This window comes from Taurulus bubalis (assembly GCF_910589615.1).
Source record: "Taurulus bubalis genome assembly, chromosome: 8".
NCBI lineage: Eukaryota > Metazoa > Chordata > Actinopteri > Perciformes > Cottidae > Taurulus > Taurulus bubalis.
In genome coordinates, this window is record NC_136596.1 from 8,468,862 (window position 1) to 8,496,220 (window position 27,359).

The following is a 27,359-nucleotide window of genomic DNA, read 5'->3' on the forward strand; positions in this document are numbered from 1 at the left end:
GGTTGAAAAAGCACCAAAGGGGAGCGCTGCTTGTGAGACGGAAAGGGAGTTGGCGCAGCCTGCCTGGGTGGGGGAGCGAACCCAGCTGGTGAGGGCTGCCACTTTGAGAGATGAGAGGCAAGACAAGCCAAGACCAAGAGTCTGCTGGGGGTGTGGCCAGCCTGGCCACCTGGTCCGACATTGCCCCCGTTCCACCGCGAACAAGGGCAACGGGCCGGGTACGCTGTCCCAGCCCCCTCTAATTAACGAAGCTACGCAGCCGTCTGACCAAATAGGGGCAACCAGACCACCGGAGGATTTTGATGGTCAACTAGAGCGACTTGTGGTGCTGGGTCGATCCTGGATAGGAGACTGTTGGTATGCACCGCTCACCATTGGAGGGACATGCTGCTCTGCACTGGTAGACACAGGTTCATCAGCAACCCTGGTGAGGCCCCATGTGGTGACAAATGGAACTGACATTTTTCCCACTATAGTGAAACTGCAGTCAGTCACCGGTAGGGATTGGTATCGTTTGGGTTTTTTCCGATAGCGGTGCTAAACCGATACTTTTAAAACGATACCGGTGCCTGAACCGATACTTTTTTATTGCCAAGGCAATTTTTTTTCTTCAAATTGAACAATATTATTAACTGTTTAAAGTATACTATAGATATAAATAAGTACATACAAAACACACTTCAAACTACAGCTTCAAACCTTTTAACTTAACGTGGCCTGATGGGACTGGTGCAACAGAACTCAGAAACTGTTGGATTCTACAAACTGCTGCTTTACTGGACTACACGTCATCAGTAATATCAACTGGAGAGATTTGTTCCATCAAGCCGAGGACGGACGTTCAAAAGCTCGTGCTCGTGTCTCCAGCGATCTCTGTGTGCGCGCACTGTGTGTGTGTGAGCGCTGGAAGCCCCGCCCCCTCGAGCCCCGCTCTGCATGCAGGCGGACAGAGAGCAGAGCAGCAAGTGTGCTCTGATCCGCGCTATTTTAATAATCGTTTTTAGCGTGCGGGCACCTTGCTACCTTTTTAGTATCTATATACCGTGCAACTTTACAGAGTAGTGTAAAAAAAAAAAAAAGTATTTAAATCAGCTCAGGCACCGAAATCTGCGTTGCTTTTCGGTCTGGTAGGTACCGGACGTGTTGGAACCGGTGCCATACTGGCACCGGTTCTCGGTACCCAACCCTAGTCACCGGGGAGCGAACTCCCATGGTTGGGGAAGCAATAGTGACTCTGGGGCTGGGGAAAAAGTCTATCCGCTGCCCGGTGTGGGTTGCTAACCTGGAGGACTGTACACTGGGACTGGATATTCTCGGGGCTTTGGACTGTGTCATCAACACAAAGAGAGGAACTCTCACGTTCCCTGATGGCCATGTCATCCAGATGTGGCGCCAGCCACCCCAGTCTGGCTGTGTTGCGACCCACACCGTTGCCACACTGACGGCTGAGACAACAAATTATGCTGCCCCTAGCTGCATCCCTTCAAATGAGCTACCCACACTGCCCTCCACCCTGCCAGCTGCTGAGTTGCACCCATCCCCAGCCTCTGTCCAGCCAGCTGCAAGTCCACACACACAGGTAACAAACGCCTCTCCATGTGACGACCGTGAAAGAGTCTTGGCAGTGAGGGAGGTCTGGCAGACAAACTGTGGTGGTCTGACTCCTAGCGAACAAGATCTGTTGTGGCAGCTGCTTCTTGAGTTCAAGGACTGTTTTTCAATGTCGGAGGACGATGTGGGCCGCACAGATCTCATCCAGCATTACATCGAAACAGGAGATGCACGGCCGATTAGGATGAGACCTCGACGCCACCCACTGGCCAGGCAGGACAAAGCCCTGCAAGAGATGCAGCGAGCGGGAATCATCGAGCCTTCCACCAGCCCCTGGGCCTCGGCGATCGTCATGGTCCCCAAAAAGCAGAAGGAGGCGTGGCGTTTCTGTGTGGACTTCAGGGCCCTCAACAAAGTGACAAAAAAGGACTCCTGCCCCCTTCCACACATCGACGAGGCCCTCGACACGGTGGTAGGGTCAGCCTGGTGCTCCTCTTTGGACCTGCGGAGTGGGTATTGGCAGGTCCCTCTCAGCCCTGAAGCTAGGGCCAAAACTGCCTTCATCACTAACGGGGGCTTGTGGCAGTTTAAAGTCCTTCCGTTTGGCCTCTGCAATGCTCGTGCCACGTTCGAGAAACTAATGGACAGGGTACTCGCGGGTATCCCTCGGCAGGAGTGTGTTGTGTACCTGGACGACATACTGGTGCATGGTGACTCCTTCCAGGCGGCTCTCGAGGCCCTGAGGCGGGTGCTGGAGAGAGTGGCAGCAGCAGGTCTAAAGCTGCACCCACAGAAATGCTCCTTCATGCAACGGGAGGTCACATTTCTGGGGCACAAGCTTGGGGGTGGCGGTGTCGGCACCATGGATGATAAAGTGCAGACGGTGAAGGATTGGCCTACCCCCAGCACTGTGCAGGACCTGAAAAGCTTCCTGGGCCTGGCCTCCTACTATAGAAAGTTTGTGAGGGGTTTTTCCTGCGTAGCTGTACCACTGTTCCGCCTGCTGCAAAAAGGGGTGGTGTTTGATTGGACAGAGGAGTGCCTTGCAGCTTTCACTTCACTGCAGAGAGCCCTCGTGGAGGCCCCAGTCCTCTCACCGCCTGACTCCACCCAGCCTTTTATCCTCGACACGGACGCCAGTAATGCAGGCGCAGGTGCTGTGCTGGCCCAAGTAACTCCTGAAGGAGAGAGAGTGGTGGCGTATCACAGCAGACAGTTTAACAAGGCTGAACGCAGCTGCTGTGTCACGAGACGGGAGCTGCTTGCTATGGTCTGTGCCATCCGACATTTCAGATATTACCTTGGGGCCCTCCACTTCACAGTCCGGACCGACCACTCTGCCTTAAAGTGGCTCATGTCTTTTAAGGAGCCAGAAGGCCAGCTGGCACGCTGGATTGAGGAGCTACAGGCGTATGATTTCACTGTGGTCCACAGACCGGGGGCATGCCACGGAAATGCTGACGCGCTTTCACGCTGGCCTTGCAGCGCTGATGGCTGCAACTACTGTGAGAAAAGAGAGGCGCAGGAAGAAGAGCAGCTGCAACCTGATGTGAAATGTGCTGCCGTGGGACCGGTGGGCACGCCAGCAGGCCATGGACTGACAGCTGTGGACGCAGCAGAGTGGGGGTGCAAACAGGAAGAGGATGTCAACATAAGGCCAGTGCTCGCTTGGGTGGGATCCCAACAGCGACCACCTTGGGGAGAGGTTACCATGTGTTCTCGAGCCACAAAGGGACTCTGGTCAATTTTTCAAGCCCTGCGACTGCGTGATGGTGTACTGCAGGAGGGTGGAAAGAGCCGGCGACTGGAGAGACACAGTTGCAAGTGGTGGTGCCCAGGGCTCTGAGAGAGACAGTGCTCCGGGCAATGCATGGAGCTCCGGGATCTGGTCACTTCGGCGTTACGAAGACCCTCCATCGCCTCCGCCAGGGGTTCTACTGGGGCCAACATAGGCGGCATGTGGAGGACTACTGCCGCCGCTGCGACAGCTTCACAGCGAAGAAAGGCCCTGCAGACAGATCTCATGCCCAGCTCCAGCAGTTTCCAGCTGGGTGTCCCATGGAGAGGGTGGGGATTGATGTTCTTGGACCGTTTCCTCACTCAGAGAGGGGCAACCGTTACATCCTCACTGCCATGGACTATTTTACTAAGTGGCTCGAAGCTTACTGCATGCCGAACCAGGATGCGGAGACGATTGTGGATGCTCTGGTGGGGGGAATGTTCAGCAGATTTGGGGCCCCTGAAGTCATCCACACAGATCAGGGCAGAAACTTTGAGTCCCGTGTCTTTGCCGCCATGTGTGACAAACTGGGATCCCACAAGACCCGCACTACACCCCTCCATCCACAGAGCGATGGGCTGGTCGAGAGATTCAACCGCACGCTGGCACAGCAGCTGGCCATAGTGGCAGCTAAACATCAACGCGACTGGGACGACCACGTGCCTCTTGTACTGATGGCTTACAGGTCTGCTGTGCAGGACTCCACTTCCTGCTCTCCTGCCCTTCTCATGCTCGGCAGAGAAATCCGGACGCCAGGGGAGATGATGATGGGGGAACCTCCTGACGCCGCTTTCTCTTGTCACTACAAGCTGTTTGGTTCATTTGAAGTTGCTCTCAAACGCTCGACACCCACAATATTTGCACCGTCCGTGTAGGTAACATACACCGGTTGTGAGCAGATCATCACAACATAGGATGAGCCATATTTGCAACGATAGCAAAGCCAGGTATATTATTTTATATTCACAATAGACATGAAGCGCATTAGAGTTACTAGCACATTCAGAAATACAGTTTTTTCCTCAGTGACAAATGAAACTCCAATGTTGTCAATGCTGATTTGTAGGGCTGCAACAACGAATCGATAAAAATTGATTATCAAAAGTGTTGGCAACGAATTTCATTATCGATTCGTTGTGTCGCGCGATTATTACGCCGGGTAATAAGTCGCGGAGAAGAAAAAAAGAGCGCAGCAGAGCAACTGGCCGGCCAGCGTTTCTGAGATTGGAGTGAGACACGAGAAAAGCTGAGGTCGTGATGTTCTCAAAAAAAGAAGATCTTTGACAAGTCGAGTCTTGGCCAATCAGCGTCTTCATGTTACTCAAACTTGTTTTTAATGGAAGCTAGTCAGCTTGCTATCGCGTTAGCTAACGTGTTTGGTTGTGTATTGTCGTTAAAGTTACGTTATGTTCCGTTACAGTTCAATCTTGCTTGTAAAAAAACGTAACGTGATGAAACATGCCGTCACTCTCCGGTCTGGTTCAGTTCACGCTGTCACTCATTAACGTTAAACCGGCACACCGGCGGATCTGGCTGCAGGTTTGTTTTTTTTTTTTACTCAAAGTAGAATGAAGCAAATCACGTAGTCGGGCTTAGCCAACAACGTGATGTCGTGGTCATAAGAGACCCAGAATGAAAGAGTTTAAGGAAGAGGACGCTCTATATGTAGCAGTACAGCTTCCCTCTGTCCCAGTATTTCATACATATTGATAAAGCAGGGTATGTAAATGCAGCCTCTGGAGGGATCAATTACAGTAAAAAGGGCTCACATTTGGCAGATGTAAAGCATAGATGTGTATGTTTTTAGTGTTAGTCCATTTTGTTGTTTTAATTAACAGCTCAGGGATGTTCAAGGAGCAACCTGTTTGTGCACTTTCTGAAGATGTTTTGCACTGTCACTTCTGTTTTTGAATAAAGGGTTGGAAATGAATGCTTTTTTGATAAAAAATTTTTTTTATCCGATTCATCGATTAATCGAAAAAATAATCAACCGATTAATCGATTATTAAAATAATCGTTAGTTGCAGCCCTACTGATTTGTATTAATATTGTATACCTCTAAGGCAGGCCTGGCCAACCCGCGGCTCCCGAGCCGCATGCGGATCATTGCCTGGTTTCATGCGGCTCTTGCGTTCATATCGAAGTTTTTATTTTATTTTTTTATCTTTTTATTGATTTTTCAAATACTTTAGACCACTGGTGTCGAAATCAAGGCGCAACGGCTTGAAAGCCATGAAATCGCGGACCCGTTTTCAGTCATTTGCGGACCCGTTTTCAGTCATTCGCGGACCCGTTTTCAGTCATTCGCGGACACGTTTTCAGTCTTTCGCGGACACGTTTTCAGTCCGTCAGGACGGTCATTTTACATGGGCAAAAAAAAAAAAAAATCGTGTGCTTTTATTTTGAAGGTATTTTTTAATATGGCAGAGTGCAATTTATTCAATTTCAGTCATATTGATGTCATGTGTTGTAACTCTGTTACGTTGTTCATTCTGGTCACATGACATCTATTGCTTTTGTTCATCCGGGGAGAGGGATCCTCCTCTGTTGCTCTCCTGAAGGGTTCTTCCTGTTTTCCCTGTGAAATGGTTTTTACTATCTTTATTTGGGGAGTTTTTCCTGATCTGGTGTGAGGTCCCGGGACAGAATGTTATTTGTACAGATTGCACATTTTAATTTGTGATTTTGGGCTATATAAAATAAACTGAATTGAATTGAATATTCACACACTCCTCAATGCTGCGTTCACAACACACTTTACTTGCGTGAGTTTACACATCGGACTATTTGTGATAGTTTGCTTCATTCCCAACCTTTTTTTTGTTATGTTCAAAAAGGTGAAGCTGAAGTTATAACATTATTATGTGTGTTGTATTACCTTGTATCCTTAAGAAGCACTTTTGGGTTTTTAATTGAGTGTGAAAGGGAATATTTCTGTTTGGCATACTGTGATACTATCTCAGGTTCAAACCTAGGTGCCATATTTTCATTAAATCAAATTGAGAAGTTGAAAATGTTCCTCGCTTTGGTCGCGGCTTGTCATTCAGGGTGATGGTGGGTCCTGCAGCCAGATCAGTTAAACCACTGCCCCAGACCACATGCATGTTCTTAGAGTTATGTCCTTCTCAACTGTGACAAAAAAGCTTTGAACAAAGTTAATATAATTACATGTGTTTAATCTTTGACTTTGTTATTTTCATCTGTTTTAAGTTTGATCTTTGATAGAGTAATGTTGGTTTCTTAACCCTAAATTAAATGGATTTATGTCGTAGTAACAGAGACATTTCAATTTGGCTCACGGGGGGAGGGGGGGTATGATGTGGCTCTTTGCAGTAACACAGTAAAAAATGTGGCTCTTAGTCTCTGACTGGTTGGCCACCCCTGCTCTAAGGTATACAATATATTGATTGATAATATCTCTTTTTGCAGTTTCTGTTTTTGCTGAAGAATTAATAAAACATTACTTAAACTATTATTTGACTTCACATTCTCTATTGCTGGTGTATTTCTCAATTCAGATAAGACATATTGCTGTAATTATTTATTCAAGGATATGTTGTAATTGATGAATGTAAATATTCATAAACACATACAAAACAGCACAGTGCACAAAGAGAAATACAATAAAAGTGCAATAACCCAATGAAAATGACTCATGAATGCCCACATGATTGATCCCTCTATAAAAACTGTGTAAGCTTGAGTTTGAAATGATCCACATCATGCATGATATTGTACTTTAGTGGTATATTCCTAAACAAAAGTAATAAACCAAATTACCACAAAACCAACTGAAACGCAGAATAGGTCTGTAAACCTTAAGCAGTTTGCACACTTCGCCAGGTTGGTAATCCACCCCGACCCTTGTCATGTAGCCAATTTGCGGCAAAGATACACCAATGCATTGTGAAATCTGAGGTGAGGACCAATTCAAACCAGACCTCCAATGCCTTCTCCTGTATAGCAAACAATGATATAATCTTGCGTCACTCTTCTCTGGTGCACTGTTTTTCTTTTTGTTTGTTTTGCACAAACAAAACAACAAAAAGGCAAAACATCTTAATATAGGTTGTGAGGGGAGAAAAAGTCCAAATGGTTGACAGATAGGAGGATAATGAATGTTCATTTATCATTTGTAAAAGTTATAATTTAAATAGTATACAATAAAATATAAAAAGTTATAATTAAAGTTGAACAATCCTTTAACCCCTTATTGACTGAATTTATTTGCAATTATATTAAACAATTATTTGTGTTTTTTGCTTTCATACAGATGCTAAATTAAGTGGAGATTGTAAATTTTAATATAGCACATAGAATAGATGAAAATTTAGGTATTATGCAAATTAGCGACATTAGGCACATTAGGTATAATTGGGCATAATAGTAAATGAACACATTTTCCAATGTCAGGTATGTAGATTATTTATCAAAAGCAGTTTGAAACATTGAATTTTTAACATTGCACTTTTTATTACATTTTTAATATGTGAATACAGTAAATACCAAACAAAACTCAGTGGAAGCCTGATTTGAAGTCCACCAGCTCGCTTCCCATAGAAAGTGGTTGTGTCCATTTTGTTCTGCCAAAAAATAAAGGGCAGACATTGCATTTATATATATATATATATATTTTGAGGATGACACCGGATTCTGTCGCGAAAATCCATGAGGTCTGAGGACTTGACTTCCGGTTTCGTCAACCGGATGTAGTTTCCGCTCCATCCAATACGATCCTTGGTATGTGTAAACAATGCAGCAACAGGCGATAGAGGGATACGCACGTCACCTTGGCTGCATTAAGACCGGAGGAGGTTTGATGCAAATTCGCGACAACCGTCAACAAGGGGTTTTAACAAAACCACTAAAACTAAGATAAATATGAACATCTACGTATATATATTTGTCTAACACGGTGGTTAAATGGATACGTGGTCCGCTTGACCCACGAGAGCTCCGGGTTCGAAACCCAGGTACCTGTCCGGTATATCGGAGGTCCTGCAAAATCAGACATGTGCGCGGGATGCAAGTGCGATCAGTGTGTCCTGGTGGCTGCACTACAGCTGTGTTAGGCCGTGTTGGAGTGCAGGTTAACTGTACTCCAGCTAGTTTTTTTTTTTTTTTCCTTCCTCCTTTCTTTCATGTCCGGTTACTCAGTTGAGGAGAAATGATTCTCAAAATGTGACTGCCACATAAGACTGTCATAAGATTGTGAGATAAAGTTGATATTACAATTCACTAGTTCAAAAATAAAGTTGAACAATAAAGTTGAACAATCCTTTATTATAATTCACTAATTCATTGAGCACACATTATATTGTAACGGACTGAGGGAAATGTTGTGTTATAAATGTTATGTTCAGGATGTCAGTGAACGTCTCATGAGCTGGTAGCTGTGAAGCGTGTCTGTGATTGGAGAGCGAGGATGTTGTTGTGTTGTGTGGTGTTGTGTTAGGAGCCGTTCGGAGCAGAGTCTATGACCCGGAGCAGACGTGAAGCTGGTTGAGAGGCTTTCACGGGGTTTTGCTGTTGTTTTGGCGTAGGCTACGGCCAACAGTAGCCTGTCTATGTTCCCCTAAACACCCTTTACGCCTCGCCTCACGAGCTGGAGCAGATGCAGCTGGCTTGAGAGAAGAGGACAGGCAGGACCTGCTACAGGTGACGCCTCAGCGGCTGCTGCTTGTCCTATGTCTGCAAACTGATCATTTAAATATGGAGCAGGGTGTCATTGTCATGTAATATTTTTCAGCGTCAGACTGAAAAAGATTCAGTCGACAGATAAGATTAAATGTGCGCTAAGTCTTTTCCATCAGGGGGCTTTCTGTGTTTTTCTTTCAACTTGAATACGCTTTATAGTGAGCATATTCAAGTTAACTAAAGTGGAGTGTCTTGAAATGTACAAAAAAAGAAAAAAAGACAGCAGAATTCTGCACATATTTCAACCCACGCTGTCATCCTTTTTCCAGGTGATGCCTTCATATGTCAGTCATGGATGGAAAGTCAAGAAGCCCTTTTCTGAATTGCTTCCTGAAGTGGATGCTCAGGGTGAGCAGAGGGAATTGAGTGGTTAAAAAGAGTAATTTCAAGCAGTATGAAATAGAACAATAAGAGTGAAAAAGATACAGAAGACAGCAGCTTCTTTTAGCTGTGAACGATAAAGAGATGATGGGGTAGGCTGGAGAGGTTTGGAGGTCTAACACATATAATTTAGCACTGAGAGAAGATGGTGCATTATTACTTCATGGACACACATTTTGTCTCCTCCTCCTCTTTCTCCCCCACTGATCCCCTTTTCCTTCTCCTCTCAGCTGTGGACTTCCTTGAGCGCATCTTGACCTTTAACCCCATGGATCGGCTGACAGCTGAAGCGGCGCTATCCCACCCGTTCCTCCAGCAGTACTCCTGTCCGGAGGACAAACCCTCGAACTGGAGGACAGCTCGTCACCGAGCAGTGCCTCAGCAACAGTCGGGCCTCCAGCATCCACTGGGAGAGGTGTGTAGATTGTTGTTGTTTGCTGGAACAGAAAAGTCTCGCAAAGCACAATGAGACACCTATTATACAGTAAATCATCATATTCGATTGAATAAACTGCACATCCAAGTTATTATAAGATTAATATTAATACTTAATTTCTGCCCGTCTGCAGGTACGAGAACAGCTCATCAACAGACGTGTCCTGGCAGCAGTCAGGCGGGAGGTGACACTGCATGCCCCCTGGCCACGTGACTTCTGACCTGGGAGACACGACAGAGGATGAGGAGGTGCAGAGAGACCCCCGGGCCAGTTCCACCGCACTGTTAGAGGAGGCGCAGGTTGGATAATAAGCTTTGTTATTTCCCCCCATACCGATTAACTTACCTAATCATTATCTTTTTTTAATATAAAGAATACTTATTCGATACTAGTAACAAACTAGAATGAGTCAAAGCACTTAAACACACAACATGCATATGTCCTCCTCACCTTTTTTATCACCTTCTCCATCCCCACTACAGGTCGACCCACGTAAGTATTCCCACAGCAGCTCAGCTGAACGCTTCCTGGAAAACTCTCACTCCTCTCTGGAACGCGCCTGTGGTTTGGCGTACGGGGAACTGGACTGTGGCCGCTCCTGTGACTACAAAGTGGGCTCTCCTTCGTATCTGGACAAAATTGCCTGGAGGGAGGGCAAGCCTCAACACTACTCAGAGCCTAAGCTGATCCTGGATCTCTCTCAGTGGAAGCGTAACACTGGCAGCCTCCTTGTGCCTGCTGAGTCCATTGGTAGCAGCGTGGAGGACCTGGGAGAGATGAAGGAGGAGGAAATAGAAGAGGAAGAGACGGGGGATTTATTCCAGGAGATCTCTCGCTGGGTTGAGAGCACCCAGTCTCGCCTGCACTCACCCAGTCCCAGTCCTTCTTTGGAGCCGCGTTCCCTCTCCTGCTTCACCTCCTCTCCCCCTCTCCCTCTCTCCCCAACTGACCTCCCAACTCCAGTCTTCCACTACACGGAAGTTGTGCGGCAACCGTCAGATGAATATGACGAAGACAGACTGAGCCCACTTCAGCCTGTCATGTGTCCCTGTAATTCCCTTCCCTCGCTTCTCCCCTCATCTCCCACCTCTCCGCTTCCTACTCCGTCACCTCAAACAGCGTCACCCCCCAACTCGCCACTTTTTCCTTCCTCAGAGTCTCAACCCCTTTCCTCGACTTCCTCCATTTCTCAGCCAGTAAATGACGACTCCTTGGTGGAGTCACTTCCTGTCAAGCAAAAAGAGCGGCTGTTCGACCTGGACGTGTTCATATCCCGAGCGCTGAAACTGTTCAGGCAGAATAAGGAGAAAGCAGAAGGGAAGAGAGGAAAGGAGGGAGGATGGAGGGAAGAAAGCAAACAGCCGAATATTAACCGAATGGTGCCCAGGCTTCCAGAGCACAGGACTCCACCACCACAGACTCCCAACTCTTGATGTTCAACTTCAAGTCCACCACAGTGTGGCGCTCATGATGGGTAGCACTTCCAAATGCTATAGTGCTTTAGGGGTTTTCGTGGTTGAATAAGCTGCTTCAGCATTAGACCTCAGTGTTAGCAGTCGTTATGTCACTATTGCAATGACACGCTACACACGACGACTAATCCAACAATCCTGTAGCTTTGCAATACGAGGTCAGAAAGCATTTGGATTTAACATAATTAACCATGCTTAGCATTGCAAATATCTAGGATTTGTTCAACGTGAGAATATTTAGAAATACTTTTCTAATTGATGATTATGGTATTAGTGGTTTGCGGTCATTTGGCACCTTAAAGGTGGGTCAGACCTTGACTCGATAGCTACTCATTCTGTGACACAAACATCTGCCTATCTGACTATAACAAGAGTTATAAAGGCTATGTTAGACTGCATAACAGTAACACATGGGGAGAGATCACTTAGCTGGTTTTAAGTGTGCGTTAGATTTGTGTTTCTAAAGATCCCTTGCTGTCAGTCAGTCAGCAAATCTTTCAAAATGTCAGACAGTCTTCCAATAGTGATGTTTACCGAATAATGATAATGACACGGACAATGCTTTTTCCAAATTTCTCTCAATGTATAAACCGAAAACAATCAGTACAATTATGCGAGCTGCTGAACCATGAGGATTTTATATCAGTCCTGCAGTGACTTATGAGCTCCATCACGGCTACATGCCTTGTAAACTTGTATACAACTGTTGTTATATTTAATGATATAGTATAATTCCCACATTAATAATGGTATTGTGTTTAAGTATTCTTTGCTGAATGTTCGGATACAATTTCTGTTTATTTGGAGTGGGTTGTATTTCGTTTAAATGTGGAATGCTCTATCAGAATAGTTTATGCTCTTGTTTACTTCAAATGGTTTCCTATCCTGATACCAAGGTCATCATCTGCTTTACATTTGGCGAAAAGATACTATCCTCTCCGTAGTAGACAGTCAGATATCTGTCACAATTTTGCTCACTTAATTGTTAGCCACAGAAAGCTATAACGCTAACAACAGTAGCCTATATTTTGGAGAAAGTGGATGCTTCACAACCTTTTTAGGAAGTGATTTGTACTCAAAACTCCTCAATGCTAACCAAATAACCAAAACATGTATTTTGAATTACTTTTCTATCCAGCGTGGAAGACAGCAGACCCTCAGAATGGTATTTATTCTGACATGCAAAGTCTCCCCGTCAAGGTAACGGAACCAGGGAGAAGATACAGTCAGAGTTATGAGCAGATGTAGGCTGTAGGCGTGTGCATCAGGCTTTGCACAGTGCACAAAGAGAAATACAATAAAAGTGCAATAACCCAATGAAAATGACTCATGAATGCCCACATGATTGATCCCTCTATAAAAACTCTTTAAGCTTGAGTTTGAAATGATCCACAACACATCATGCATGATATTGTACTTTAGTGGTATATTCCTAAACAAAAGTAATAAACCAAATTACCACAAAACCAACTGAAACGCAGAATAGGTCTGTAAACCTTAAGCAGTTTGCACACTTCGCCAGGTTGGTAATCCACCCCGACCCTTGTCATGTAGCCAATTTGTGGCAAAGTTACACCAATGCATTGTGAAATCTGAGGTGAGGACCAATTCAAACCAGACCTCCAATGCCTTCTCCTGTATAGCAAACAATGATATAATCTCGCGTCACTCTTCTCTGGTGCACTGTTTTTCTTTTTGTTTGTTTTGCACAAACAAAACAACAAAAAGGCAAAACATCTTAATATAGGTTGTGAGGGGAGAAAAAGTCCAAATTGTTGACAGATAGGAGGATAATGAATGTTAATTTATCATTTGTAAAAGTTATAATTTAAATAGTATACAATAAAATATAAAAAGTTAGAATTAAAGTTGAACAATCCTTTAACCCCTTATTGACTGAATTTATTTGCAATTATATTAAACAATTATTTGTGTTTTTTGCTTTCATACAGATGCTAAATTAAGTAGAGATTGTAAATTTTAATATAGCACATAGAATAGATGAAAATGTAGGTATGATGCAAATTAGCGACATTAGGCACATTAGGTATAATTGGGCATAATAGTAAATGAACACATTTTCCAATGTCAGGTATGTAGATTATTTATCAAAAGCAGTTTGAAACATTGAATTTTGAACATTGCACTTTTTATTACATTTTTAATATGTGAATACAGTAAATACAAAACAAAACTCAGTGGAAGCCTGATTTGAAGTCCACTAGCTTGCTTCCCATAGAAAGTGGTTGTGTCCATTTTGTTCTGCCAAAAAATAAAGGGCAGACATTGCATTTATATATATATATATATATATATTTTGAGGATGACACCGGATTCTGTCGCGAAAGTCCATGAGGTCTGAGGACTTGACTTCCGGTTTCGTCAACCGGATGTAGTTTCCGCTCCGCCCACAAAATGCCGGCAAAATTCATCCAATACGATCCTTGGTATGTGTAAACAATGCAGCAACAGGCGATAGAGGGATACGCACGTCACCTTGGCTGCATTAAGACCGGAAGAGGTTTGATGCAAATTCGCGACAACCGTCAACAAGGGGTTTTAACAAAACCACTAAAACTAAGATAAATATGAACATCTACGTATATATATTTGTCTAACACGGTGGTTAAATGGATACGTGGTCCGCTTGACCCACGAGAGCTCCGGGTTCGAAACCCAGGTACCTGTCCGGTATATCGGAGGTCCTGCAAAATCAGACATGTGCGCGGGATGCAAGTGCGATCAGTGTGTCCTGGTGGCTGCACTACAGCTGTGTTAGGCCGTGTTGGAGTGCAGGTTAACTGTACTCCAGCTAGTTTTTTTTTTTTTTTCCTTCCTCCTTTCTTTCATATCCGGTTACTCAGTTGAGGAGAAATGATTCTCAAAATGTGACTGCCACATAAGACTGTCATAAGATTGTGAGATAAAGTTGATATTACAATTCACTAGTTCAAAAATAAAGTTGAACAATAAAGTTGAACAATCCTTTATTATAATTCACTAATTCATTGAGCACACATTATATTGTAACGGACTGAGGGAAATGTTGTGTTATAAATGTTATGTTCAGGATGTCAGTGAACGTCTCATGAGCTGGTAGCTGTGAAGCGTGTCTGTGATTGGAGAGCGAGGATGTTGTTGTGTTGTGTGGTGTTGTGTTACGAGCCGTTCGGAGCAGAGTCTATGACCCGGAGCAGACGTGAAGCTGGTTGAGAGGCTTTCACGGGGTTTTGCTGTTGTTTTGGCGTAGGCTACGGCCAACAGTAGCCTGTTCTATGTTCCCCTAAACACCCTTTACGCCTCGCCTCACGAGCTGGAGCAGATGCAGCTGGCTTGAGAGAAGAGGACAGGCAGGACCTGCTACAGGTGACGCCTCAGCGGCTGCTGCTTGTCCTATGTCTGCAAACTGATCATTTAAATATGGAGCAGGGTGTCATTGTCATGTAATATTTTTCAGCGTCAGACTGAAAAAGATTCAGTCGACAGATAAGATTAAATGTGCGCTAAGTCTTTTCCATCAGGGTGCTTTCTGTGTTTTGCTTTCAACTAGAATACGCTTTATAGTGAGCATATTCAAGTTAACTAAAGTGGAGTGTCTTGAAATGTACAAAAAAAGACAGCAGAATTCTGCACATATTTCAACCCACGCTGTCATCCTTTTTCCAGGTGATGCCTTCATATGTCAGTCATGGATGGAAAGTCAAGAAGCCCTTTTCTGAATTGCTTCCTGAAGTGGATGCTCAGGGTGAGCAGAGGGAATTGAGTGGTTAAAAAGAGTAATTTCAAGCAGTATGAAATAGAACAATAAGAGTGAAAAAGATACAGAAGACAGCAGCTTCTTTTAGCTGTGAACGATAAAGAGATGATGGGGTAGGCTGGAGAGGTTTGGAGGTCTAACACATATAATTTAGCACTGAGAGAAGATGGTGCATTATTACTTCATGGACACACATTTTGTCTCCTCCTCCTCTTTCTCCCCCACTGATCCCCTTTTCCTTCTCCTCTCAGCTGTGGACTTCCTTGAGCGCATCTTGACCTTTAACCCCATGGATCGGCTGACAGCTGAAGCGGCGCTATCCCACCTGTTCCTCCAGCAGTACTCCTGTCCGGAGGACAAACCCACCTCATCGCATCCCTTCCGCATCGAGGACGAACTGGAGGACAGCCTCGTCACCGAGCAGTGCCTCAGCAACAGTCGGGCCTCCAGCATCCACTGGGAGAGGTGTGTAGATTGTTGTTGTTTGCTGGAACAGAAAAGTCTCGCAAAGCACAATGAGACACCTAAGATTCCTACAGTAAATAAACATATTCGACTGAATAAACTGCACATCCAAGTTATTATAAGATTAATATTAATACTTAATTTCTGCCCGTCTGGAGGTACGAGAACAGCTCATCAACAGACGTGTCCTGGCAGCAGTCAGGCGGGAAGTGACACTGCATGCCCCCTGGCCACGTGACTTCTGACCTGGGAGACACGACAGAGGATGAGGAGGTGCAGAGAGACCCCCGGGCCAGTTCCACCGCACTGTTAGAGGAGGCGCAGGTTGGATAATAAGCTTTGTTATTTCCCCCCATACCGATTAACTTACCTAATCATTATCTTTTTTTAATATAAAGAATACTTATTCGATACTAGTAACAAACTAGAATGAGTCAAAGCACTTAAACACACAACATGCATATGTCCTCCTCACCTTTTTTATCACCTTCTCCATCCCCACTACAGGTCGACCCACGTAAGTATTCCCACAGCAGCTCAGCTGAACGCTTCCTGGAAAACTCTCACTCCTCTCTGGAACGCGCCTGTGGTTTGGCGTACGGGGAACTGGACTGTGGCCGCTCCTGTGACTACAAAGTGGGCTCTCCTTCGTATCTGGACAAAATTGCCTGGAGGGAGGGCAAGCCTCAACATTACTCAGAGCCTAAGCTGATCCTGGATCTCTCTCAGTGGAAGCGTAACACTGGCAGCCTCCCCGTGCCTGCTGAGTCCATTGGTAGCAGCGTGGAGGACCTGGGAGAGATGAAGGAGGAGGAAATAGAAGAGGAAGCGACGGGGGATTTATTCCAGGAGATCTCTCGCTGGGTTGAGAGCACCCAGTCTCGCCTGCACTCACCCAGTCCCAGTGCTTCTTTGGAGCCGCGTTCCCTCTCCTGCTTCACCTCCTCTCCCCCTCTCCCTCTCTCTTTGCTGAATGTTCGGATACAATTTCTGTTTATTTGGAGTGAGTTGTATTTCGTTTAAATGTGGAATGCTCTATCAGAATAGTTTATGCTCTTGTTTACTTCAAATGGTTTCCTATCCTGATACCAAGGTCATCATCTGCTTTACATTTGGCGAAAAGATACTATCCTCTCCGTAGTAGACAGTCAGATATCTGTCACAATTTTGCTCACTTAATTGTTAGCCACAGAAAGCTATAACGCTAACAACAGTAGCCTATATTTTGGAGAAAGTGGATGCTTCACAACCTTTATAGGAAGTGATTTGTACTCAACTCCTCAATGCTAACCAAATAACCAAAACATGTATTTTGAATTACTTTTCTATCCAGCGTGGAAGACAGAAGACCCTCAGAATGGTATTTATTCTGACATGCAAAGTCTCCCCGTCAAGGTAACGGAACCAGGGAGAAGATACAGTCAGAGTTATGAGCAGATGTAGGCTGTAGGCGTGTGCATCAGGCTTTGCACAGTGCACAAAGAGAAATACAATAAAAGTGCAATAACCCAATGAAAATGACTCATGAATGCCCACATGATTGATCCCTCTGTAAAAACTGTTTACGCTTGAATTTGAAATGATCCACAACACATCATGCATGATATTGTACTTTAGTGGTATATTCCTAAACAAAAGTAATAAACCAAATTACCACAAAACCAACTGAAACGCAGAATAGGTCTGTAAACCTTAAGCAGTTTGCACACTTCGCCAGGTTGGTAATCCACCCCGACCCTTGTCATGTAGCCAATTTGCGGCAAAGTTACACCAATGCATTGTGAAATTTGAGGTGAGGACCAATTCAAACCAGACCTCCAATGCCTTCTCCTGTATAGCAAACAATGATATAATCTTGCGTCACTCTTCTCTGGTGCACTGTTTTTCTTTTTGTTTGTTTTGCACAAACAAAACAACAAAAAGGCAAAACATCTTTATATAGGTTGTGAGGGGAGAAAAAGTCCAAATTGTTGACAGATAGGAGGATAATGAATGTTAATTTATCATTTGTAAAAGTTATAATTTAAATAGTATACAATAAAATATAAAAAGTTATAATTAAAGTTGAACAATCCTTTAACCCCTTATTGACTGAATTTATTTGCAATTATATTAAACAATTATTTGTGTTTTTTGCTTTCATACAGATTCTAAATTAAGTGGAGATTGTAAATTTTAATATAGCACATAGAATAGATGAAAATTTAGGTATTATGCAAATTAGCGACATTAGGCACATTAGGTATAATTGGGCATAATAGTAAATGAACACATTTTCCAATGTCAGGTATGTAGATTATTTATCAAAAGCAGTTTGAAACATTGAATTTTTAACATTGCACTTTTTATTACATTTTTAATATGTGAATACAGTAAATACAAAACAAAACTCAGTGGAAGCCTGATTTGAAGTCCACCAGCTCGCTTCCCATAGAAAGTGGTTGTGTCCATTTTGTTCTGCCAAAAAATAAAGGGCAGACATTGCATTTATATATATATATATTTTGAGGATGACACCGGATTCTGTCGCGAAAATCCATGAGGTCTGAGGACTTGACTTCCGGTTTCGTCAACCGGATGTAGTTTCCGCTCCGCCCACAAAATGCCGGCAAAATTCATCCAATACGATCCTTGGTATGTGTAAACAATGCAGCAACAGGCGATAGAGGGATACGCACGTCACCTTGGCTGCATTAAGACCGGAAGAGGTTTGATGCAAATTCGCGACAACCGTCAACAAGGGGTTTTAACAAAACCACTAAAACTAAGATAAATATGAACATCTACGTATATATATTTGTCTAACACGGTGGTTAAATGGATACGTGGTCCGCTTGACCCACGAGAGCTCCGGGTTCGAAACCCAGGTACCTGTCCGGTATATCGGAGGTCCTGCAAAATCAGACATGTGCGCGGGATGCAAGTGCGATCAGTGTGTCCTGGTGGCTGCACTACAGCTGTGTTAGGCCGTGTTGGAGTGCAGGTTAACTGTACTCCAGCTAGTTTTTTTGTTTTTTGTTTTCCTTCCTCCTTTCTTTCATATCCGGTTACTCAGTTGAGGAGAAATGATTCTCAAAATGTGACTGCCACATAAGACTGTCATAAGATTGTGAGATAAAGTTGATATTACAATTCACTAGTTCAAAAATAAAGTTGAACAATAAAGTTGAACAATCCTTTATTATAATTCACTAATTCATTGAGCACACATTATATTGTAACGGACTGAGGGAAATGTTGTGTTATAAATGTTATGTTCAGGATGTCAGTGAACGTCTCATGAGCTGGTAGCTGTGAAGCGTGTCTGTGATTGGAGAGCGAGGATGTTGTTGTGTTGTTGTGTTACGAGCCGTTCGGAGCAGAGTCTATGACCCGGAGCAGACGAGAAGCTGGTTGAGAGGCTTTCACGGGGTTTTGCTGTTGTTTTGGCGTAGGCTACGGCCAACAGTAGCCTGTTCTATGTTCCCCTAAACACCCTATACACCTCGTAGCTTTCCTGATCCAGGGTCGCTACATTTGGTGTCAGAAGTAAAACTTTCGCTATCATCAACATCGCCACGCGAGTTAGCAGCAGAGAAGCTAAGTGGCTAACGCTCGTCAACGGTGAGAAACATGACGTCGGGGAGTCGTCTCAAGATTAAACGGGAAGGAGAAAGTGACGAACGAGAATGATTTGGCGCAGCCGGGGCTTGGCAGACGACGGAGCACCGATAGCGGGTAAAAGAAATGACCACAAGGATGGCTGTGGAGGCTGGCTTTGGCCACTCGGGCCGCGCCGGTGAGGGAAATGGCGGCCGTAGAGGAATGACTGCGGCCGCAGAAATGTACATGACTGAGCAAACTGAGACACGCAGAGAAACTATTCCGTCCACAATCAAGACCCCCAGATATGACTGTAAATCCAACTGGGAAGCTTTTCATGCACAATTTGAATTATTAGGCCATGCCAGTAGATGGTCCACTGAAGTAAAAGCTCTCCAGTTAGCGATGTGCCTCACGGGTGACGCTTTATCAAGCCTGCTGCTGCCGAGTCCCGATGATAGGAGTGATTATGATGCACTAATTGGGGCTCTAAAGCGACGATTTGGACAATGCTCTGCCACTAGCCTGCTCCGCTCTGAACTATGCAGCAGACAGCGACGGCCAGAGGAGCTGCTAAGGGAGCTCGCTAATGACATTGAGGGGCTTGTTCACCGCACCTACGCCCACATGCCCCCGTCCATTCAGAGCGAGCTAGCTAGAGACCATTTCCTCCAGGCCCTGCTGCCAGCTGACCTGCACATCCAGACACTACTTGCTCACCCTGGGTCTCTCCAGGAGGCTTTGGAGTCAGCAACGGAGAGAGAGATGCTGTGTGCTGGCGCCATGGGTAAAGTGGTTGAAAAAGCACCAAAGGGGAGCGCTGCTTGTGAGACGGAAAGGGAGTTGGCGCAGCCTGCCTGGGTGGGGGAGCGAACCCAGCTGGTGAGGGCTGCCACTTTGAGAGATGAGAGGCAAGACAAGCCAAGACCAAGAGTCTGCTGGGGGTGTGGCCAGCCTGGCCACCTGGTCCGACATTGCCCCCGTTCCACCGCGAACAAGGGCAACGGGCCGGGTACGCTGTCCCAGCCCCCTCTAATTAACGAAGCTACGCAGCCGTCTGACCAAATAGGGGCAACCAGACCACCGGAGGATTTTGATGGTCAACTAGAGCGACTTGTGGTGCTGGGTCGATCCTGGATAGGAGACTGTTGGTATGCACCGCTCACCATTGGAGGGACATGCTGCTCTGCACTGGTAGACACAGGTTCATCAGCAACCCTGGTGAGGCCCCATGTGGTGACAAATGGAACTGACATTTTTCCCACTATAGTGAAACTGCAGTCAGTCACCGGTAGGGATTGGTATCGTTTGGGTTTTTTCCGATAGCGGTGCTAAACCGATACTTTTAAAACGATACCGGTGCCTAAACGGTGCCTGAACCGATACTTTTTTATTGCCAAGGCAATTTTTTTTCTTCAAATTGAACAATATTATTAACTGTTTAAAGTATACTATAGATATAAATAAATAAGTACATACAAAACACACTTCAAACTACAGCTTCAAACCTTTTAACTTAACGTGGCCTGATGGGACTGGTGCAACAGAACTCAGAAACTGTTGGATTCTACAAACTGCTGCTTTACTGGACTACACGTCATCAGTAATATCAACTGGAGAGATTTGTTCCATCAAGCCGAGGACGGACGTTCAAAAGCTCGTGCTCGTGTCTCCAGCGATCTCTGTGTGCGCGCACTGTGTGTGTGTGAGCGCTGGAAGCCCCGCCCCCTCGAGCTCCGCTCTGCATGCAGGCGGACAGAGAGCAGAGCAGCAAGTGTGCTCTGATCCGCGCTATTTTAATAATCGTTTTTAGCGTGCGGGCACCTTGCTACCTTTTTAGTATCTATATACCGTGCAACTTTACAGAGTAGTGTAAAAAAAAAAAAAAGTATTTAAATCAGCTCAGGCACCGAAATCTGCGTTGCTTTTCGGTCTGGTAGGTACCGGACGTGTTGGAACCGGTGCCATACTGGCACCGGTTCTCGGTACCCAACCCTAGTCACCGGGGAGCGAACTCCCATGGTTGGGGAAGCAATAGTGACTCTGGGGCTGGGGAAAAAGTCTATCCGCTGCCCGGTGTGGGTTGCTAACCTGGAGGACTGTACACTGGGACTGGATATTCTCGGGGCTTTGGACTGTGTCATCAACACAAAGAGAGGAACTCTCACGTTCCCTGATGGCCATGTCATCCAGATGTGGCGCCAGCCACCCCAGTCTGGCTGTGTTGCGACCCACACCGTTGCCACACTGACGGCTGAGACAACAAATTATGCTGCCCCTAGCTGCATCCCTTCAAATGAGCTACCCACACTGCCCTCCACCCTGCCAGCTGCTGAGTTGCACCCATCCCCAGCCTCTGTCCAGCCAGCTGCAAGTCCACACACACAGGTAACAAACGCCTCTCCATGTGACGACCGTGAAAGAGTCTTGGCAGTGAGGGAGGTCTGGCAGACAAACTGTGGTGGTCTGACTCCTAGCGAACAAGATCTGTTGTGGCAGCTGCTTCTTGAGTTCAAGGACTGTTTTTCAATGTCGGAGGACGATGTGGGCCGCACAGATCTCATCCAGCATTACATCGAAACAGGAGATGCACGGCCGATTAGGATGAGACCTCGACGCCACTCACTGGCCAGGCAGGACAAAGCCCTGCAAGAGATGCAGCGAGCGGGAATCATCGAGCCTTCCACCAGCCCCTGGGCCTCGGCGATCGTCATGGTCCCCAAAAAGCAGAAGGAGGCGTGGCGTTTCTGTGTGGACTTCAGGGCCCTCAACAAAGTGACAAAAAAGGACTCCTGCCCCCTTCCACACATCGACGAGGCCCTCGACACGGTGGTAGGGTCAGCCTGGTGCTCCTCTTTGGACCTGCGGAGCGGGTATTGGCAGGTCCCTCTCAGCCCTGAAGCTAGGGCCAAAACTGCCTTCATCACTAACGGGGGCTTGTGGCAGTTTAAAGTCCTTCCGTTTGGCCTCTGCAATGCTCCTGCCACGTTCGAGAGACTAATGTACAGGGTACTCGCGGGTATCCCTCGGCAGGAGTGTGTTGTGTACCTGGACGACATACTGGTGCATGGTGACTCCTTCCAGGCGGCTCTCGAGGCCCTGAGGCGGGTGCTGGAGAGAGTGGCAGCAGCAGGTCTAAAGCTGCACCCACAGAAATGCTCCTTCATGCAACGGGAGGTCACATTTCTGGGGCACAAGTTTGGGGGTGGCGGTGTCGGCACCATGGATGATAAAGTGCAGACGGTGAAGGATTGGCCTACCCCCAGCACTGTGCAGGACCTGAAAAGCTTCCTGGGCCTGGCCTCCTACTATAGAAAGTTTGTGAGGGGTTTTTCCTGCATAGCTGTACCACTGTTCCGCCTGCTGCAAAAAGGGGTGGTGTTTGATTGGACAGAGGAGTGCCATGCAGCTTTCACTTCACTGCAGAGAGCCCTCGTGGAGGCCCCAGTCCTCTCACCGCCTGACCCCACCCAGCCTTTATCCTCGACACGGACGCCAGTAATGCAGGCGCAGGTGCTGTGCTGGCCCAAGTAACTCCTGAAGGAGAGAGAGTGGTGGCGTATCACAGCAGACAGTTTAACAAGGCTGAACGCAGCTACTGTGTCACGAGACGGGAGCTGCTTGCTATGGTCTGTGCCATCCGACATTTCAGATATTAACTTGGGGCCCTCCACTTCACAGTCCGGACCGACCACTCTGCCTTAAAGTGGCTCATGTCTTTTAAGGAGCCAGAAGGCCAGCTGGCACGCTGGATTGAGGAGCTACAGGCGTATGATTTCACTGTGGTCCACAGACCGGGGGCATGCCACGGAAATGCTGACGCGCTTTCACGCCGGCCTTGCAGCGCTGATGGCTGCAACTACTGTGAGAAAAGAGAGGCGCAGGAAGAAGAGCAGCTGCAACCTGATGTGAAATGTGCTGCCGTGGGACCGGTGGGCACGCCAGCAGGCCATGGACTGACAGCTGTGGACGCAGCAGAGTGGGGGTGCAAACAGGAAGAGGATGTCAACATAAGGCCAGTGCTCGCTTGGGTGGGATCCCAACAGCGACCACCTTGGGGAGAGGTTACCATGTGTTCTCGAGCCACAAAGGGACTCTGGTCAATTTTTCAAGCCCTGCGACTGCGTGATGGTGTACTGCAGGGGGGTGGAAAGAGCCGGCGACTGGAGAGACACAGTTGCAAGTGGTGGTGCCCAGGGCTCTGAGAGAGACAGTGCTCCGGTCAATGCATGGAGCTCCGGGATCTGGTCACTTCGGCGTTACGAAGACCCTCCATCGCCTCCGCCAGGGGTTCTACTGGGGCCAACATAGGCGGCATGTGGAGGACTACTGCCGCCGCTGCGACAGCTTCACAGCGAAGAAAGGCCCTGCAGACAGATCTCATGCCCAGCTCCAGCAGTTTCCAGCTGGGTGTCCCAAGGAGAGGGTGGGGATTGATGTTCTTGGACCGTTTCCTCACTCAGAGAGGGGCAACCGTTACATCCTCACTGCCATGGACTATTTTTCTAAGTGGCTCGAAGCTTACTGCATGCCGAACCAGGATGCGGAGACGATTGTGGATGCTCTGGTGGGGGGAATGTTCAGCAGATTTGGGGCCCCTGAAGTCATCCACACAGATCAGGGCAGAAACTTTGAGTCCCGTGTCTTCGCCGCCATGTGTGACAAACTGGGATCCCACAAGACCCGCACTACACCCCTCCATCCACAGAGCGATGGGCTGGTCGAGAGATTCAACCGCACGCTGGCACAGCAGCTGGCCATAGTGGCAGCTAAACATCAACGCGACTGGGACGACCACGTGCCTCTTGTACTGATGGCTTACAGGTCTGCTGTGCAGGACTCCACTTCCTGCTCTCCTGCCCTTCTCATGCTCGGCAGAGAAATCCGGACGCCAGGGGAGATGATGATGGGGGAACCTCCTGACGCCTCTTTCTCTTGTCACTACAAGCTGTTTGGTTCATTTGAAGTTGCTCTCAAACGCTCGACACCCACAATATTTGCACCGTCCGTGTAGGTAACATTCACCGGTTGTGAGCAGATCATCACAACATAGGATGAGCCATATTTGCAACGATAGCAAAGCCAGGTATATTATTTTATATTCACAATAGACATGAAGCGCATTAGAGTTACTAGCACATTCAGAAATACAGTTTTTTCCTCAGTGACAAATGAAACTCCAATGTTGTCAATGCTGATTTGTAGGGCTGCAACAACGAATCGATAAAAATTGATTATCAAAAGTGTTGGCAACGAATTTCATTATCGATTCGTTGTGTCGCGCGATTATTACGCCGGGTAATAAGTCGCGGAGAAGAAAAAAAGAGCGGAGCAGAGCAACTGGCCGGCCAGCGTTTCTGAGATTGGAGTGAGACACGAGAAAAGCTGAGGTCGTGATGTTCTCAAAAATAGAAGATCTTTGACAAGTCGAGTCTTGGCCAATCAGCGTCTTCATGTTCCTCAAACTTGTTTTTAATGGAAGCTAGTCAGCTTGCTATCGCGTTAGCTAACGTGTTTGGTTGTGTATTGTCGTTAAAGTTACGTTATGTTCCGTTACAGTTCAGTTTTGCTTGTAAAAAAACGCTGTCACTCGTTAACGTTAAACCGGCACACCGGCGGATCTGGCTGCAGGTTTTTTTTTTTTTTTTACTCAAAGTAGAATGAAGCAAATCACGTAGTCGGGCTTAGCCAACAACGTGACGTCGTGGTCATAAGAGACCCAGAATGAAAGAGTTTAAGGAAGAGGACGCTCTATATGGAGCAGTACAGCTTCCTACTGTCCCAGTATTTCATACATATTGATAAAGCAGGGTATGTAAATGCAGCCTCTGGAGGGAATAATTACAGTAAATAGGGCTCACATTTGGCAGATGTAAAGCATAGATGTGTATGTTTTTAGTGTTAGTCCATTTTGTTGTTTTAATTAACAGCTCAGGGATGTTCAAGGAGCAACCTGTTTGTGCACTTTCTGAAGATGTTTTGCACTGTCACTTCTGTTTTTGAATAAAGGGTTGGAAATGAATGCTTTTTTGATAAAAAACATTTTTTTATCCGATTCATCGATTAATCGAAAAAATAATCAACCGATTAATCGATTATTAAAATAATCGTTAGTTGCAGCCCTACTGATTTGTATTAATATTGTATACCTCTAAGGCAGGCCTGGCCAACCCGCGGCTCCCGAGCCGCATGCGGATCATTGCCTGGTTTCATGCGGCTCTTGCGTTCATATCGAAGTTTTTTTTTTATTTTATTTTTTTATCTTTTTATTGATTTTGCAAATACTTTAGACCACTGGTGTCGAAATCAAGGCGCGACGGCTTGAAAGCCATGAAATCGCGGACCCGTTTTCAGTCATTTGCGGACCCGTTTTCAGTCATTCGCGGACCCGTTTTCAGTCATTCGCGGACACGTTTTCAGTCTTTCGCGGACACGTTTTCAGTCCGTCAGGACGGTCATTTTACATGGGCAAAAAAAATAAAAAATCCTGTGCTTTTATTTTGAAGGGATTTTTTAATGCGGCAGAGTGCAATTTATTCAATTTCAGTCATATTGATGTCATGTGTTGTAACTCTGTTACGTTGTTCATTCTGGTCACATGACATCTATTGCTTCTGTTCATCCGGGGAGAGGGATCCTCCTCTGTTGCTCTCCTGAAGGGTTCTTCCTGTTTTCCCTGTGAAATGGTTTTTACTATCTTTATTTGGGGAGTTTTTCCTGATCTGATGTGAGGTCCCGGGACAGAATGTTATTTGTACAGATTGCACATTTTAATTTGTGATTTTGGGCTATATAAAATAAACTGAATTGAATTGAATATTCACACACTCCTCAATGCTGCATTCACAACACACTTTACTTGCGTGAGTTTACACATCGGACTATTTGTGATAGTTTGCTTCATTCCCAACCTTTTTTTTGTTATGTTCAAAAAGGCTGAAGTTATAACATTATTATGTGTGTTGTATTACCTTGTATCCTTAAGAAGCACTTTTGGGTTTTTAATTGAGTGTGAAAGGGAATATTTCTGTGTTTGGCATACTGTGATACTATCTCAGGTTCAAACCTAGGTGCCATATTTTCATTAAATCAAATTGAGAAGTTGAAAATGTTCCTCGCTTTGGTCGCGGCTTGTCATTCAGGGTGATGGTGGGTCCTGCAGCCAGATCAGTTAAACCACTGCCCCAGACCACATGCATGTTCTTAGAGTTATGTCCTTCTCAACTGTGACAAAAAAGCTTTGAACAAAGTTAATATAATAACGTGTGTTTAATCTTTGACTTTGTTATTTTCATCTGTTTTAAGTTTGATCTTTGATAGAGTAATGTTGGTTTCTTAACCCTAAATTAAATGGATTTATGTCGTAGTAACAGAGACATTTCAATTTGGCTCACGGGGGGGGGGGGGGGGGGGGGGGGGGGGGGGGGGTATGATGTGGCTCTTTGCAGTAACACAGTAAAAAATGTGGCTCTTAGTCTCTGACTGGTTGGCCACCCCTGCTCTAAGGTATACAATATATTGATTGATAATATCTCTTTTTGCAGTTTCTGTTTTTGCTGAAGAATTAATAAAACATTACTTAAACTATTATTTGACTTCACATTCTCTATTGCTGGTGTATTTCTCAATTCAGATAAGACATATTGCTGTAATTATTTATTCAAGGATATGTTGTAATTGATGAATGTAAATATTCATAAACACATACAAAACAGCACAGTGCACAAAGAGAAATACAATAAAAGTGCAATAACTCAATGAAAATGACTCATGAATGCCCACATGATTGATCCCTCTATAAAAACTGTGTAAGCTTGAGTTTGAAATGATCCACATCATGCATGATATTGTACTTTAGTGGTATATTCCTAAACAAAAGTAATAAACCAAATTACCACAAAACCAACTGAAACGCAGAATAGGTCTGTAAACCTGAAGCAGTTTGCACACTTCGCCAGGTTGGTAATCCACCCCGACCCTTGTCATGTAGCCAATTTGCGGCAAAGATACACCAATGCATTGTGAAATCTGAGGTGAGGACCAATTCAAACCAGACCTCCAATGCCTTCTCCTGTATAGCAAACAATGATATAATCTTGCGTCACTCTTCTCTGGTGCACTGTTTTTCTTTTTGTTTGTTTTGCACAAACAAAACAACAAAAAGGCAAAACATCTTTATATAGGTTGTGAGGGGAGAAAAAGTCCAAATGGTTGACAGATAGGAGGATAATGAATGTT

General features: G+C 45.6%; 1 protein-coding gene and 2 pseudogenes across 3 annotated transcripts in view; all 3 read left to right on the plus strand.

Moving 5' to 3' along the window:
- Positions 1-27,359, plus strand: part of LOC306740208 (mitogen-activated protein kinase 4-like) — a 48,462-nt pseudogene that overhangs the window by 17,230 nt on the left and 3,873 nt on the right. The window lies entirely within an intron of this gene.
- On the plus strand, positions 3,418-11,278 carry LOC306740088 (annotated as a pseudogene). Its single transcript has 6 exons — positions 3,418-4,202; positions 8,875-8,989; positions 9,298-9,376; positions 9,640-9,824; positions 9,979-10,144; positions 10,328-11,278. The product of its transcript is annotated as an uncharacterized misc_RNA (transcript).
- On the plus strand, positions 14,553-16,977 carry LOC306740089 (mitogen-activated protein kinase 4-like). The gene is made up of 5 exons (XM_079222200.1): positions 14,553-14,683; positions 14,984-15,062; positions 15,326-15,511; positions 15,793-15,863; positions 16,047-16,977. The coding sequence occupies exons 2-5, from the start codon at positions 14,987-14,989 to the stop codon at positions 16,560-16,562; spliced, it is 849 nt and encodes a 282-aa protein (XP_079078326.1). The 5' UTR covers positions 14,553-14,683; positions 14,984-14,986; the 3' UTR covers positions 16,563-16,977.